At 40.2% G+C, this 17,857-nt stretch overlaps 1 protein-coding gene across 2 annotated transcripts in view; it reads right to left on the bottom strand.

Annotated features, from left to right (window-relative positions):
* The window catches only part of CCNY (cyclin Y), a 271,410-nt gene that overhangs the window by 70,795 nt on the left and 182,758 nt on the right, over window positions 1–17,857 (bottom strand). For both annotated transcript variants that reach the window (XM_036920246.2, XM_036920247.2), the window contains exon 2: window positions 16,549–16,623. In XM_036920246.2, coding sequence (XP_036776141.1) covers window positions 16,549–16,623 — 75 coding nt within the window. The remainder of the gene's footprint in view (window positions 1–16,548; window positions 16,624–17,857) is intronic.

Below are 17,857 nucleotides of genomic sequence, written 5' to 3'. Positions count from 1 at the left end.
ATTGAAGAATGTTGTTGATAATTTGATAGGGATTGCATCAAATCTGTATATTGCTTTGGGCAAGATGGCCATTCTGATGACATTAATTCTTTCTAGGCAAGAGCATGGCATGAGTTTCCATTTGTTAGTGTCCTCTTTAATTTCTCTTAAGAGCGTCTTATACTTTTCAGGGTATAGGTCTTTCACTTCCTTCGTAAGGTTTATTCCTAAGTATTTTATTCTTTTTGATGCAATTGCGAATGGAATTATTTTCCTGATTTCTGTTTCTATTAGTTAATTCTTAGTGTATAGGAAAGCCTCAGATTTCTGTGTGTTAATTTTGTATCCTGCAACTTTGCTGTATTCCGATATCACTTCTAGTAGTTTTGGGGTGGAATCCTTAGGGTTTTTTATGTACAATATCATGTCATCTGCATATAGTGACAGTTTAACTTCTTCTTTACCAATCTGGATTGCTTGTATTTCTTTGTTTTGTCCATTGCCATGGCTAGGACCTCCAGTACTGTGTTGAATAACAGTGGGGAGAGTGGTCATCCCTGTCTTGTTCCCGATCTCAGAGGAAAAGCTTTCAGCTTATCGCTGTTCAGTATGATGTTAGCTGTGGGTTTATCATATATGGCCTTTATTATGTTGAGGTACTTGCCCTCTATATCCATTTTGCTGAGAGTTTTTTATCATGAATGGATGTGGAATTTTGTCGAATGCTTTTTCAGCATCTATGGAGATGATCATGTGGTTTTTGTCCTTTTTGCTGATATGGTGGATGATGTTGATGGATTTTCAAATGTTATACCGTCCTCGCATCCCTGGGATGAATCCCACTTGGTCATGGTTTATGATCCTTTCGATGTATTTTTGAATTCGGTTTGCTAATATTTTGTTGAGTATTTTTGCATCTACGTTCATCAGGGATACTGGTCTCTAGTTTTCTTTTTTGGTGGGGTCTTTGCCTGGTTTTGGTATTAGGGTGATGTTGGCTTCATTGAATGAGTTTGGGAGTATTCCCTCCTCTTCTATTTTTTGGAAAACTTTAAGGAGAATGGGTATTATATCTTCTTTGTATGTCTGATAAAATTCCGAGGTAAATCCATCTGGCCCAGGGGTTTTGTTCTTTGGTAGTTTTTTGATTACCATTTCAATTTCGTTGCTGGTAATTGGTCTGTTTAGATTTTCTGTTTCTTCCTGGGTCAGTCTTGGAAGGTTGTATTTTTCTAGGAAGTTGTCCATTTCTCCTAGGTTTCCCAGCTTGTTAGCATATAGGTTTTCATAGTAGTCTCTAATAATTCTTTGTATTTCTGTTGGGTCTGTTGTGATGTTTTCTTTCTCGTTTCTGATTCTGTTGATGTGTGTTGATTCTCTTTTTCTTTTAATAAGTCTGGCTAGAGGCTTATCTATTTTGTTTATTTTCTCAAAGAACCAGCTCTTGGTTTCATTGATTTTTTCTATTGTTTTATTCTTCTCAATTTTGTTTATTTCTTCTCTGATCTTTATTATGTCCCTCCTTCTGCTGACTTTAAGCCTCATTTGTTCTTCTTTTTCCAATTTTGATAATTGTGATGTTAGACTATTCATTTGGGTTTGTTCTTCTTTCTTTAAATATGCCTGGATTGCTATATACTTTCTGCTTAAGACTGCTTTTGCTGCGTCCCACAGATGTCGGGGCTTTGTGTTGTTGTTGTCATTTGTTTACATATATTGCTTCATCTCTATTTTAATTTGGTCATTGAGCCATTGATTATTTAGGAGCATGTTGTTAAGCCTTCATGTGTTTGTGAGCCTTTTTGCTTTCTTTGTACATGTTATTTCTAGTTTTATGCCTTTTTGGTTGGAGAAATTGGTTGGTAGGTTTTCAATCTTTTTTAATGTACTGAGGCTCTTTTTGTGGCCTAGTATGTGGTCTATTCTGGAGAATCTTCCATGTGCACTTGAAAGGAATGTGTATCCTGTTGCTTTTGGGTGTAGAGTTCTATAGATGTCTATTAGGTCCATCTGTTCTAGTGTGTTGTTCAGTGCCTCTGTGTCCTTACTTATTTTCTGTCTGGTGGATCTGTCCTTTGGAGTGAATGGTGTGTTGAAGTCTCCTAAAATGAATGCATTGCATTCTATTTCCTCCTTTAGTTCTGTTAGTATTTGTTTCACATATGCTGGTGCTCCTGTGTTGGGTGCATATAAATTTATAATGGTTATATCCTCTTGTTGGACTGAGCCCTTTATCATTATGTAATGTCCTTCTTTAGCTCTTGATACTTTCTTTGTTTTGAAGTCTATTTTGTCTGATACTAGTACTGCAACACCTGCTTTTTTCTCCCTATTGTTTGCATGAAATATCTTTTTCCATCCCTTGACTTTTAGTCTGTGTATGTCTTTGGGTTTGAGGTGAGTCTCTTGTAAGCAGCATATAGATGTATCTTGTTTTTTTATGCATTCAGTGACTCTATGTCTTTTGATTGGTGCATTCAGTCCATTTACATTTAGGGTGATTATTGATAGGTATGTACTTATTGCCATTGCAGGCTTTAGATTCGTGGTTACCATAGGTTCCAGGTTACTTTCCTTACTATCTAAGAGTCTAACTTAACTCACTTAGTATGCTGTTACAAACACAATCTAAACGTTCTTTTCTATTTCTCCTCCTTTTTCTTCCTCCTTCATTCTTTATATATTAGCTATCAAATTCTGTACTTTTTGTCTATCCCTTGATTGACTTTGGGGATAGTCAATTTCATTTTGCATTTGCCTCGCATTGAGCTGCTTCACCCTCCTTTGGAAATTGTTTAATCCCTCCTTCAAATTTAAATGATAGTTTTGCCAGATAAAGTAATTTTCAGGAACTACCTCCTCAAAGACACTTTCTATCCCTTTCTCTCTCTCTTCTTCTCATATCCCTGTAATGCGAATATTGTTCTGCTTGGATTGGTCACACAGTTCTCTCAATATACTTTCATTTTTAGAGATCCTTTTTTCTCTCTGTACCTCAGCTTCTTTGTATTCCTCTTCTCTAGTTTCTATTTCATTTATTGTCTCCTCCACCATATCCAACCTGCTTTTAATGCTCTCCATCGTGCTCTTCAATGATTGGATCCCCGACCTGAATTCATTCCTGAGTTCTTGGATGTCTTTTCGTACCTCCATTAGAATGTGGATGATTTTTATTTTGAACTCCCTTTCAGGAAGAGTCACAAGGTCCATATCATTTAAATCTTTCTCGCGAGTTGTATTAACAATTTTACTCTGGACAAGGTTCCTTTGGCGTTTCATGTTTGTATACTGCGCCCTCTAGTGTCCAGAAACTCTACTCTCTGGAGCTGCTCAGCCTCTGAAGCAATGTCGGGGGTCGCATGGGAGTGGTATTCGTGTCTGTGGGTAGGAAAGAGTCCTGCTTCCCTGCTGCTATGCGCGCCTCCATTGCCTGAACCAGTGGGCTGAGCACACAGGTGTAAGCTTTTGTCCCAGAGCAGCCGGATATGGATCCCTGCTTTCCACAAGCAGCCGGAATCCCAGTCTCCCCAGGAATTCTGCCTGTATTAACTTTCCAACCCGGTAGTCATGCGAGTCTCATGAAAGCACCATGAAATGTAGGTTTGTGCTCCCAGCGCAGATCTCCGGAGCTAGGTATTCAGCAGTCCCAGGCCTTCCACTCCCTCCCTGCTGCATTTCTCTTTCTCCTGCTGGGGGCTGGGGTAGGGGAAGGGCTCAGGTCCTGCGGAGCCACAGCTCTGGTATGTTACCCCATTCGCTGAGGTCTGTCTGCTCTTTTCTCCAGGTGTGTGCAGTCTGGTGCCGTCCTCTTTCCTGTTGCTCTCTCAGGAATAGTTGCACCAATTAAATTTTCTAATTGTATCCAGTTTTAGGAGGAAGCCTCTGTCTCTCCTCTCACACTGCCATCTTTAATCTCTAGTTTTTTAGACATTTTTAAACCTGAGTATTTTTGGTTCCTAATAACATATCAATCAAAATCTCTGGAGTTCTCAGAGCTCCTACATAATTGAGACCACTAATAGTTATACTTTGCTTTGTTGGGAAGATAGGAAATTAATTGATGTGTCTCATAAATCTCACATTCCTAGGAAAGACGTAATAGAAGTTCCTTTAATCCCAGCCATGATGGTTTGTTAAAAGGATTTTTAATTAGCTACTGCAATAGTCCATAATGACTTACATAGAAGATGCACTAGAGGATTTAAAAATAAGCCATCTAAAATCAGCAAATATACTACCTTTGGCATTAAACGTTTTCTCCAGATAAAATGGGGGTGAGGAGTAAATGCCAGTATTTGCACTCTGAGGGACAAACAAAAGTCCACATAGGTAGGTTGCTATGGGACATTATCTTGCTACAATGTCACAAAAGTAAAATTCCTTTTTTCTTAAAAATTCACTTTCGTGGAAAAACATAGTGCCTAAATATTGAGGATTTGTTCACACTCTAAACTCAATTTCAGCTAACTTCTTTTACAGACAGGCATTTTAAAAATTACCTTGTTTTCCCTGTTCCATTTCTAAAACAGACCTTCTACTGGCAAGTGTCAGCCACCACTGGCCAAGAATGTTAGGACTAAAGAGGTCCTAAAACATGCAATTCAACATCGTTTCTTTGAAAAAGAGTTGGCAGCCCACACAGGCCTCACCAGGGGAGGAGCTGCAAGAGCTGGCTGGGGACCCAGGCTCCTTGCTCTGCACCTCGGGCAGTGGAATCTGCAGGAGATGAGCTCTGCTTAACCACAGATAGTGAAGATGCAGTACAAATAGAGCCAAGTCGCTCTAAGAAAGACAACGACTCTAGGTGTGAAGGACTGGCAGTCAAACCAGTGCTAGGCCTCCACGAGAAAGTGAAGAACACGGAATTTCGCTCTGAGATGTCGAACTGATTGCTGAGGCAGCAGAGCCAAAGCAGGCAACTAACACCGTTCAAAAGACAACCTTTTACTTTTCTTTTATCCTGTGGGTAGCATGGTTCAGGCTTTGAAAAATAAAAGGCTCAATATTAATTTATCTTAGAGTAAGTCTGAGATTGCCGTACAATTCCCACAGTTTTTGGTAATTCACTAAATTCAATCATTCACTTAATTCAAAAGAACTGCTGAGCCAATGGGAAAGAGCACTGCATCGAGGCCAACGCAAAGACTCTCCTGAGGTTCCTGGCCTGCTGAGCAACCAGCCTGACAAGGAGCTAAGTAATGAACACCAGTGACCAGGGCACAGGCTTGCACTATGGCAGGAGTGCTGATGCACTCTGAGGGCTGGCCCACCCTGGACGTCCCATGCAGTCACTGCCCCACAGGGAACCTCTCCAGCACCGCTGGGAGGGCAGCCTCTCTCCAGAACTCAGCCTGTCTTAACTCTCCTGGGCCTGCACTTATTTCTAAAACTCGGCACAGAGGAACTGGACACTCTGTACATTCAAAGTGGAACCTAAGTCAGCAAGGAAGATGAAACAAAAATGAAAGATAAGGACAATTTCAAAGATGTCCAGGGCACAGCAGTCGTGGATAGAAGATTCCAGGGAAGAGAACAGGAGGCAGAACTACAGCAGAAGGAGAAATGACTTAAAGTCAAGCAACCACCTAATAAACAGCCTTTACTTGATACTTTGTCTACTTGGAGAATACACAGGGCCAAAGGATTTCCTCAGAAGCACAGAAACCTAAATAAAGTGGATTCTTCTAAAACTTTTTTCCAATTATAAAACAAATGTATGCTTCTATATAGGAAATCTGGAAAACTCAGAGCAGTATAAAGGAGAAAATACAAACTTAAATTTGAAAAATATAGAGAAACATAGAGAACCACTATTAATATTTTCATGTGTATCCTCTCCAACAGAGACTTTTCTCTATGCAACTTACACAGATGTTATTATTTATATATAAATATGTGCAAATAGACATGTGCACACACATAAACATACTAACAGAAATACTGTCCATTTTTCTGTTGGTGTGAGAGCATTTTCACTGGTTGTACAATTGTTTAATACATAAAGGTATTAATCCTTTGTTATGTGCATGACAGTTTTTTACCCATTTGATGCTTTAATTTTTAGGGTGGGTTCCGACATGAGTATTCTTTTTTTGTTGTTTTTCATTTTGGTATCATTAACATACAATCACATGAGCAACACTGTGGTTACTACATTCCCCCTATTATCAAGTCCCCACCACATATCTCATTACAGTCACTGCCCATCAACGTAGTAAGATGCTACAGAGTCACTACTTGCCTTTTCTGTGCTATACTGCCTTCCCTGTGCCCCCCGCCCCCACATTATGTGTGCTAATCCTAATGCCCTTATTCCCTTTCTCCCTCCCTTCCCACCCACCCTCCCCAGTCCCTTTCCCTTTGGTAACTGTTAGTCAGTTCTTGGGTTCTGTGAGTCTACTGCTGTTTTGTTCCTTCCGTTTTTGCTTTGTTCTTATGCTGCACAGATGATTGAAATCATTTGGTACTTGTCTTTCTCCGCCTGGCTTATTTCACTGAGCATAATACCCTCTAGCTACATTCATGTTATTGCAAATGGTATAATTTGTTTACTTCTCATGGCTGAATAATATTTCATTGTGTATATGTACCACATCTTCTTTATCCATTCATGTACTGATGGACATTTAGGTTGCTTCCATTTCTCGGCTATTATACATAGTGCTGTGGTAAACATAGGGGTGCATATGTCTTTTCAAACTGGGCTCCTGCATTCTTAGGGTAAATTCCCAAGAGTGGAAATCCTGGGTCAAATGGCATTTCTATTTTTAGTTTTTTGAGAAACCTCCATATTGCTTTCCACAATGGTTGAACGAGTTTACATTCCCACCAGCAGTGTAGGAGGATGCCCCTTTCCCCACATGCTTCACTAGGTTTTGTTGTTCCTAGTCTTTCCTATGTTGGCCATCCTAACTGGTGTGAAGTGATATCTCATTGTGGTTTTAATTTGCATTTCCCTGATAATTAGTGATGTGGAGCACCTTTCATGTGCCTGTTGGCCATCTGAATTTCTTTTTTGGAGAATTGTCTGTTCATATCCTCCGCCCATTTTTTAAAAGAGTTCTTTGCTTTTTGGTGTTGAGGTATATGAGTTCTTTATATATTTTGGATACTAACCCCTTGTCAGATATGTCATTTACAAATATATTCTCCCATACTATAGGATCTTTTTGTTCTGCTGATGGTGTCCTTTGCTGTACAGAAGCTCTGTAGCATGATGTAGTCCCATTCATTCATTTTTTATTTTGTTTCCCTTGCCCAAAGAGATGTTTTCAGGAAAAAGTTGCTCATGTTTATATTCAAGAGATTTTTACCTATGTTTTCTTCTAAGAGTTTTATGGTTTCATGACTTACATTCAGGTCTTTGATCCATTTTGAATTTACTTTTGTGTATGGGGTTAGACAATAATCCAGTTTCATTCTCTTGCATGTAGCTGTCCAGTTTTGCCAACACCAGCTGTTGAAGAGGCTGTCATTTCCCCATTGTATGTCTATGGCTCCTTTATCATATATTAATTAACCATATATGCTTGGATTAATATCTGGGCTCTCTAGTCTGTTTCATTGGTCTATGGGTCTGTTCTTGTGCCAGTACCAAATTGTCTTGACTACTGTGGCTTTGTAGTAGAGTTTGAAGTCAGGGAGCATAATTCCTCCCCACTTTATTCTTCCTTCCCAGGACTGCTTCGGCTATTCGGGGTCTCTTGTGGTTCCATAAGAATTTTAGATTTATTTGCTGTAGTTCACTGAAGAATGCTAGTGGTATTTTGATAGGAGTTGCATTGAATCTGATCGCTTTAGGCAGGATGGCCATTTTGACAATATTAATTCTTCCTATCCATGAACACAGGATGTGTTTCCTTTTATTGATACCTTCTTTTATGTCTCTCATGAGTATCTTGTAGTTTTCAGAGTATAGGTCTTTCACTTCCTTGGTTAGGTTTATTCCTAGGTGTTTTATTCTTTTTGATTAAGCAATTGTGAATGGAATTGTTTTCCTGATTTCTCTTTCTGCTAGTTCATCGTTGGTGTATAGTAATGCAATAGATTTCTGTGTATTAATTTTGTATCCCGCAACTTTGCTGAATTCGATATTCATTCTAGTAGTTCTGGAGTGGATTCTTTGGGGATTTTTTATGTACAATATGTCATCTGCAAACAGGGACAGTTTAACTTCTTCCTTGCCAATCTGGATGCCTTCTATTTCTCTGTGTTGTCTGATTGTCGTGGCTAGGACCTCCAAAACTATGTTGAATAAAAGTGGGGAGGGTGGGCATCCTTGTCTTGTTCCTGATCTTAAAGGAAAAGCTTTCAGCTTCTTGCTGCTAAGTATGATGCTGGCTGTGGGTTTGTCATATATGGCTTTGTTATGTTAAGGTACTTGCCCTCTATACCCATTTTATTGAGAGTTTTTATCATGAATGGATGTGGAATTCTGTCAAATGCTTTTTCAGCATCTATGGAGATGATCATGTGGTTTTTGTCCTTTTGTTGATGTGGTGGATGATACTGATGGATTTTCGAGTATTGCACCATCCTTGCATCCCTGGAATAAATCCAACTTAATCATGATAGACGATCTTTTTGATGTATTTTTGAATTCGGTTTGCTAATATTTTATAGAGTATTTTGCATCTGTGTTCATCAGGAATATTGGTATGTAATTTTCCTTTTTTGTGGTGTGTTTGCCTAGTTTTGGTATTAGAGTGATGCTGGCCTAGTAGAATGACTTGGGAGTATTCTCTCCTCTTCTACTTTTTGGAAAACTTTAAGCAGGATGGTTATTAGGTCTTCACTGAATGTTCGATAAAATTCAGCAGTGAAACCATCAGGTCCAGGAGTTTTGTTCCTAAAGGTAGTTTTTTGATTACCAATTCAATTTCCTTGCTGGTAACTGGTCTTTTCGGATTTCCTGTTTCTTCCTGGGTCGGCCTTGGAAGGTTGTATTTTTCTGGGAAGTTGTCCATTCTTCTAGGTTAGCCAGTTTGTTAGGAGTTCTCATTTTTGTTAGGAGTTTTTCATTTTTAGGCAATTTCTTCCACTGCTGTTATAAACGTACATGCTCCTTTCTGAGATTAATATTACTTATATTGTTTCCGGATGTTAATGATGATGTTCGTCAAAGGTAATGCACAACTAGTTGACCTACCAGAAATCTATTCGGGCACATGGTGGTGAGGTTATCATTTGATTTTTTTAGCGAGATGCAAAGGGCTGTGTATATTTCCATAAAAGACTGTTACCAAATGCTGGCTGCTACCATTTCGGACCTGACATCTTCCTGGTTTGTTTCCAAGGTGTGTGGAAGCAACTCTTAAATGGGTGTGCCGATATATCTGTATCAAGGAAACACACACCTGGCAGAGCAGAGCCAGAGGTTACCCTCCAGTCCCCAACCAGTGCCCATCAGTCTCCTCCTGTGAGACCCAGCATTCTGGTGAGGTGCTGCAGTCAGTGTGAAGGACTAGAAACCTCAGACAGGCTAAGAAGATGGGAGCAACCCAGGTCAGGGAAGACCCAATCCAACGGAGCCTGAGCAAAGGAAGCCACACTCGGTGGGAGGGATGCACTTCCTGAGGACTTAGGCGGCCTCAGGCAGTGAGCTCTGACAGATTGCACATTCAGTCTTCCCAACCATCTCAGGAAGAAGTACTGACTCTCTTTTACAGATGAAAACACTGTGGTTCAGGAAGACCATCTGGATCAGATGCAAAAAGCCAGAAAGATGGTGACAGATCTAAGCCTAGAGCTCCAACTGGTTGCTTCCATAAGGCTGTGCTTTTCAGATCTTTCCCAGGTGCTACATGGCTACATGTTGACTTACTCAGATCATCACTGGAATTCAGCTGCCTCACCCGATGTCACAGGGCAGCTGCCAAACACATCAGCCATGTAAGGGAGGCCACAAACATAAGAAGGTGTGAAATGGACAGAAAGGGCTGGCCTCTGCTAATGGGAGGAGGACAGAAGGTCCTCAGAGTTTAAACTGCAGGGCAGAAGAGGATGTTTTTGAGAAGAGTCTATCACTACCAACTAGAAGGCTAAAGGGCTCTAACAGCAGCAGAGCAGCGGTGGACAGGGCGTCAGGCTCCACCCAGTCAGAGCGAGCCTCTGCCCTGGGCTCCCTAGGCGATTTTCGACAACTGAGTGGGGAAAGCACAGGTCAGGACACAGTAAAGGGCATAATGGGAAAAACTAACATTCTGGGTCTAATTTGATTTCAGCTGAGTTGGTACTGTGTGAGCAGCTTTCTCCAGATGGGAAGCCTGAGAGATCAGATGCTGGAGCAGAGCTCTGCTTCCTGGAGAGGCAGGCCACACAGCCCAGAACAAGGCCTCCCTCGCTTGACATGGCCTACAGGGCTTGACATGGCCTGGAGACTCTGCACCCCTCATCCTGTGCAGTCCAGGGGATGATGCAGAGACGGGACGATGGCCCCACCAGCAGGATGATCATGGCAAGTTCAGACCTGGGAGAGGGAAGTCCCCATACACTGCCTGGGCCTAAAAACCCTACATACCTGTGCCACAATGGAAGTGGCCTTTTTAATAATGTTAGGGGAAGTGGAATAAAGTGATGCTGCAGAATAAAACAGAAACCACCAAGTCAGGGAGGTAGACTCAGTGTCTCAATGCTATGGCAGGTCTGCCCAGAAGGGTTTGTGACTCCCTACCTTCATTCGTTCATTTCATTTGTTCAATCCCCTTTCTTTTTAAGTTCCTTTTGTGTGCTAGCCTCCGTGCTTGGAACAGATACTGTAAAATGAGGACGTGAAATTTGATGAATCAACAAATCTATTATTTATTTACAAACCATAAAAAATCACCTCCACAATAGAAAGCAGGGGAGGGAGGAAGGGAGGGAGAGGTACCGGGTCACTTAGGATGAAGTGGATGGGAGACACTGCTCACAGGACTCCTGGGTTGCCAGGGCGTACCCAGACTGACTGTGGGCTCATCCTCAACACATGCTCTCAGACCAGGATGGGGGGATGGGGAGGACACGACCACAGGACAAGTGGATCTGAATCTGCAGACGGCACACAGTGAGGGCAGCTGCCATCAGGACCGTGCCTCTTCAGTGCTTAGACTTCTGTCAAAGACACGGGCTCTGAGGGAGAGGCCCGGAAAGCAGAGTGCAGGGACACAAAGATGGGCAGGAGGTCAGGAGGCAGATGCAGGGCAGGCATCGCATCATCCCTGCCTGGCCACTTAATGATCAGAAGAGCAGTGGCAGTCACTGGCTTGTGCATGTGTTAAATGAACTGGAAAAAAATGGAATAAGACTTTTCTGATAGAATGTAGGTCTGATTTGAGTGACTGGTTTAACGATGAAGAAGTCTCAGCTTTGCCAAAAAGGTCATAAGAAGGACATGTAACAATTTGACAAAAATATATTTAAATCAAAAGAGAAAATAAAAATATTATGTCAGAGAAGAGGGCAGGTGGAGAGCTTTCATTCAATATACATGAGTTCCTTCTATTGGCTGGTCACTGTATGTGACACAGAGACATAAATGCAAGAGACATGCAGTAGTCATAACCATATGGTGAAGACTACACTTCTTTAGAGGGTATACAGACTGCAAAGGGGTCCAAGGAATCGAGGAAGGTATTCTAAAATGAATCAGATTTATTTTACCCAGGCTCCTGAAGGTATCAGGTTAAACCACATGCCACCAAATGAAAACAAAAGCGGCTAGAATTAAAAATCATTTGACTGTCTGGTAAGGCATTTTGGGACACTTCCCAAAAATTAGAAAAGTGAGAAGCCCCTAAAACTAGGTGAGGAACTCTTTTGCAAATCAAGTGGATTCCAATCCCTCACAGTCAACAAAGCTGATGGAGAGTAAGATTCAAGTGTGGCTAATTATTAGGAATTATTTTGGATGATAAATCCTTTGGAAATTTTCTGTCATAAAAATGAGATGGAGTAGAAAGAATTTACTGGTATTACTACAACAAAACTTCTCTTCCCATCAGCTTACATATATACACTTATATCTATAATGATAGATATGAATCTGATGAAGACTAGCACCCTCTTCCAGTAAAATATAATATTCACCCACAGAAGCATCTCAGTAAGACATGTTTTTCTAAAAATTATTTTACTTTTCTGTTTGATAATTATTCATTAAAATTTTAATGTTTGTGCTGTTCTTATCAACTGAGGGCTCTGATCAACCAAAAAATTATACTATTAACATTATAATAATAATGATATCTGAATCCAGAATTTCTTTTTAACATTTAGAGTTACAATTATGGGAAATAAAAATTACATTTAGACTGATATTTTCATAGAACAGTATGACAGTGTGACAAATAACTTAAAGAAACCAAAATATATTAATTGGAATAAAATTCTATGGAGAAAGCGGCAAGGAAATTACAAGTTAAGGATGAAAAAGAAATGATATGAAATCTCCAACTGTTAAAGAAAATGCTCATACACTTTTAAATGATTGATGGTAGATTATAAAATCATCATGGTATTGAGATTTTATTTGAAACATTTTTTAAAAGAGGAAAGTTTTAAAATATCAATGTTTATATCAGAAATTACTTCTTTGATAGGATGAACAATTTTTACAGTCAATATATATATGTTTGAGGGCATTCACAGTTTTTCAAAAGTATTGTGGTATGCAAGCAAAGGGAAAAAAGTATGAATATCACTGATATAATAGCTTTGGGCTCCTATGGATTCTTCAATATCTAATTGCTAAGGCTAAGGTGTTTCCTAAAGAACCTGATAAGCCACTGGGAAGACACACGGACACTGACAAGAAGGTGGTGACAGGGGCATCCTAGAACACCGCACACAGGAGGGGATAAAATGATGGGGTGATGGGGAGGTGGTTACAGAAAGGTCACGGAGATGCTCTGATGGAAGACAGCAGCAAAGGCAGGTTGACCGCTTCTAAATGCCAGATAAAAGAAGTATACAAAGGCTGGTCCTCTCCTGATGCCCAGTAACAAAAACATGACCACAAACAAAGAAGGCCACAAATGTTTTCTCAATTTCAGAATTCCTGAAAAAATGTACAAAGAAAACCATGGCTCATATTTTTATTTCTGAATTTTAGTATTTCTACTTTGGCTTTAAGTCACTCAAGGGAAAATTAGTTTTTATTTATTTACTTATTTCAAAGAATTCTTGAGAAATACATGGATTACACATACTGAAACACAGGTTTTTACTTCTGTCTAAACTCTTTTTTAAGGTAAAGCACCCTAAAAACCATGCTAATGAAAATAAAGAAGATCAAAAGTGAAAGGCACAAGGAACTGCAATTTTTACCTACAGCAAACCTGAGAGCAGGAAAAGCCAAGGTAGGCTAGGCAAACTCCTTCCTCTTACCTGCAGCCCACCCGTGAGGAACCCTTGACCTCTAGGAGTTAGCAGGTGACACAGACAAAAAGACAGTTTTAAATCCCACAGCATGGTTTAGACTATGAAGAAAGCACTCACATGCTACTGTGGGAGCCACCAACGGCCCACTAACCCCCGACTGAGGGGTCAGGGGCACCTTCCAGGAGGAAATGATGGTAGAAATGAGCCTTAAGGATTGAAGAAATGAGCTGTGTGGAAGATGGAAGGGGAAGTCCAGTCAATGCGAAGGGACATGAGGGCAGAGGGCAGCCAGGGGAACTGCAGGTACAGCAGAAGCACACAGACGGGCTGAAGGAAGGCAGGGGTGATTCAAGGGGCCTGGTATACCATGCCAAGGCACTAGATCTTCATTCTAAGGCAACTGGGGAGCCATTAGGAAAGTTTTAAGCAAGGAAGTTACATGATCAGATCTGATGCACAGAAACTCTCCTCACCTAGCAGCAGCATGGACACAGGACTGGAAAGGGACAAAGTCGACGGCCAGTCCGAGGCCACTGGAGTAACTCAAGTGAGAACTCTAAGTCTGAACCAGGGTGACAGCAATGGGAATGGGAAAACAGTCAGACTCACGGGATATTCAAAAGATAAAAATTAATACAACTTTGACTATCTGGATGCAATGGTGTGCTGGTCAATGTTTAACAGCTGCCTTTTTAAAAAAAAAGAGAAAAGGAATGCCCTGATTTGGAGCATCTGCTGGTTTCTATGGTTAAAAACAAACTCCCAACCTGCTGTCACTGAACTTGGCACTGGGAAGAAACATGCACAACCAGGTCCAGCACCACTGCCAGCATATGAGAACTGGGAAGGGGGAAGATCTAGGAAATTCGAGGCCTTCCCTGGCCTGGGTACCTGGGCAAAGCAGGAAATGCAGGGTGGGGGTTGAGGAGTGGTTAACTGCAGTTACTGAGTTCTGTTTGGGACACACTGAGTTAGAGGAACCTACAGCCTTTGTTGTAAAGATGTCCAGCAGGCAGTTGGATATATGAGTTTTGAACACTGCAGAGAAAAATCTTGCTGGACATTACAGTTAGCATGGAAGCCACAGAACTGCAAGCAAACCCAAAAGATGAAAGGGTAAAGCACAGAGCCCTAGAAAGTACTAACATCAAAGGGGTGAATGGAGATGTTGATTAGGATTCTGAAAAGAACCACAAAGAAAATAAGTATTTCTCAGGACCAACTGCCCAAATAGCCAGTTCTCTGATAATCAATTCACTAGAGAATTGACTCATTAAAGTTACCAAATTTACCTATTTTTAAAACCTATTTCTCTTAATTATTTATAGAGCAATTCTTGATTAGATAGACTGTTTTCAGCAAATTGGCCTGCTTGAAGATAGAAAAGCCAAAAGAAAAGGAGTTTTAAGTAGCAAGGAATAGTCAATGGCAGCAATCGCCACGAGAGAAGTCAAGCACCAAGGAGGCAGAACACTCCAGCACCCTGGCTGTGTGCTCCCCACAGCCAGTGGGTGGGAGATTCCGGGGAAGTGGGAGTGGGAAGAGAAGTAGATGGTGGAGCAGCTTTCACTTGACCAAGTACAGTGGCTGCAGGGAGAGGGTGCTGGTTATTCTCCTTTTCTTTCTTTAACCTGCAAGACTCAAGTAAGTTTACATGCTGAATGGAAAGATCCAGCATTTAAAGAAAAACTGAGCAATAAACAGAAAGGTCAGAGTAACCAATGCCCCGAAGCTCCAGAAGAGGAAGGGGAATGAGCTCTGGAGTAAAGGGGAAGGAGGAAAATATACCTCCCCACCTTATCTCTGGAGCAATCCTGTTACGTCAGACCTTTCACCATGCCAATCAAGGTATGTGTCATCTACTTAATGGGAATTACGTGTGACTCTAGTTGGAAAATTTTCTGAATGATGCTGATCTGTGCCCTGGATTCACAGAAAGTAAGAACCAGACCTGAAAGTACACCATTTTCTTTATATAGTATCTGAAAACCTTATAACTTCTTTCACAGCATTAAGTACAAAAAAATTGTTTTTGATTCTCAATTTTCACTGCCCCAGACCCTTGTGCCCACTGTCACTTTCCTTCCCCTGCAAAGTCTTACCTTTCCAATGGCTTCCCACTTTACCAGGTCAAGAAAAAAAATATTTTATTCTCACCAATACATTCAAAACTTAGGTCACAAGTATTTGATGCCTACAACGATTTAATCTTACTCTTAGAAACACTGATTTTTTTCTAAACACCAAATTCTTTCAAATCAAGTCAGTAGCCTGCTTCTTAAAGATCAGCAATGTTACAGCAGCATTATACCATGTCAAAACTGTTACTAACCATTACTCAAGTTATCAGTTCCTATAAATGAACTTACTATCTTAAGCATGTTTTATTATTTTCTAGTTAAGTTAGGATCTACCCTAAATTAGAGCTTAGCAACATGCCCAAGCAGTCTGGAACAGAGTCCAGAGGATTCCTGCAGTGTAATGTAACAGCCTGGGCAATGCCTGTCACTTCTGCCACTCTTCTACAGGTACAAACTTCTGCCATTTTTCTACAGGAAGCTAACTGAGAGGATTCCTGTTCACTGTATTACATTAGTTTTTCTGTCCTCTGTAGCTAAGGGCAATGCAACAGTGAGATAAAGCCAGGAGCTAAAAAGGGAGAAAAACCCCAAGGAGAAATTCCACAAACACTTGGGACTAACCACAAAGATCACAGAATAAACTGGTTAATGAAAGTTTGGCAAGAAGAAAACATCTGGCCCCTAGTGCACAGGTTCAATTCAGTTCTCAAATGACACAAGAGAGATAATGTTGCTTTTATGTAAGGATTTATTTTCAGGTTTCTTTATATACTGTCTTAAAAAACAAATACTTTTAATCTTAGAGAATTTATACAACTATCAGTTCTTAAAGGGAAATTTCGGACTCTCAGAGTAGAAACTACTGCTACAGAATGCACAAGAAAATAATCCAGCTGATTGGCAAGATGAGGATAGTTGCTTCAAATAGATTTTTAAAACATAACTTACTAAAAAAAAGAAAAAAAGAAACCCCAAGACAACTACCATCAAACAATATACTTGGGGAGCCCTAAAGGGGATTCTGTTTTTACTTTGAGAATATCTAGTGAAAAATCAAGACTTAGGTTAGTTACCAACATGAGCCGCATTTGTTTTTGTTTTTTTTAAAAAACATAAATCAGTAACCTACCGTCTGTTTGAGATTTACTGAGGAATATTGTGCTGGCCCGCGGATGGTCTGAAGGATTGAATTCCATGTTCAAATCTTTAAAGAAAAAAAAAAAAAACAGAAAACACATGAATATCCATTTAGTAACTAAGGGGAGTCATGATCAATTTTCAGGTTTTCAACTTTAAATAGATAGTGCATTCACAGATTCTGGAAAAAAATCTTCTTATTGTGTTAATGGATTCTTCTAGGTTCATTTGAGAACACTGCTATTTAGAAATGTAAGAAAGTCATACATAAAAATTAGACACTTGGCAGGAGATCTATTAGCCTAAAACTCCATATTCTTTTTAAAAGTCTGCTTTGCACCCAGGATACTACAAAATAGCAGGTCAAAGTTATAACATGCAATTAAGGTGAATAATGTTTTACAATTGACTCATCTAAGCTCTGTGTATACAACTGAAGGAGTGGAATTTCCCAGTTAAAGATGATTAAAATAGTGTGTCTCAGCTATTAGGCCCAATCAGCATCCACAGAGCTACTTAAATTACGATTGTTATTTTCTGAAAAGATAAAATTTTTACATTAGAGCAAAGGCTGAAACTGGCCATCGGTGGGTGTAACCTGGGCCATGGATGTGCTTTATTTGATCCATACATTTTCTTTTTTTACATTTGTCCAACATACAATTATTTTTGTATTTCAAACACATACCACAAAGAAAAAATTCCATACTTACATCTTTTTTGGAGGAAGCTAAAACATTTGGCACCACCAGTGGTCACATGGTGGCCGGCCCCTCCAAATAGGACCAAAGACGATGCCAAAGTGTCACCCCCCTTGCTTCCCTGCTATTCATCCACTGCTCCTCACTTTTGGGCCTTCCTACCCCTGTGGGCATTCGACTTTGTAATCCCTGCCTTAGAACAATCTCCAAGGGCTAGAGGCTTGCCAGTAAGGTTTAAACAAATTAGAATCCTCTCATAGAAGAGTTTTTCCAGTTAAAAAAATAAAATTGATTCCACAGAGAAAAAGTAGCTGAGAAAAACAAAAGAACAGTTAGGGGAGGGAACAGAGAAGATCAAAATTATTGGGAAGTCAGAATGGTCTTCAAATGAGCTTCCAGCATCAGAATGAAAACTATTTTGAGTTCACAATTATTTCAACAAATTTGCAAAGAAACCTAATCTACACCAATAAAAACAGAGGATTTTTTTTTTCGAGTATTAACAGTAATCAAGTCAAAGATGAAAAACAAGGATGGTCATATTATACACTGGAGGCAACACCTAATCACTTACCCACAGAGATGTACGCTCAGCAAGCT

The sequence above is a fragment of the Manis pentadactyla genome, chromosome 3, assembly GCF_030020395.1.
Source record: "Manis pentadactyla isolate mManPen7 chromosome 3, mManPen7.hap1, whole genome shotgun sequence".
In the NCBI taxonomy this organism is placed as follows: Eukaryota; Metazoa; Chordata; class Mammalia; order Pholidota; family Manidae; genus Manis; species Manis pentadactyla.
The sequence above is the reverse complement of the archived record's forward strand: the minus strand, read 5'-3'. Positions and strand labels throughout refer to the sequence as shown.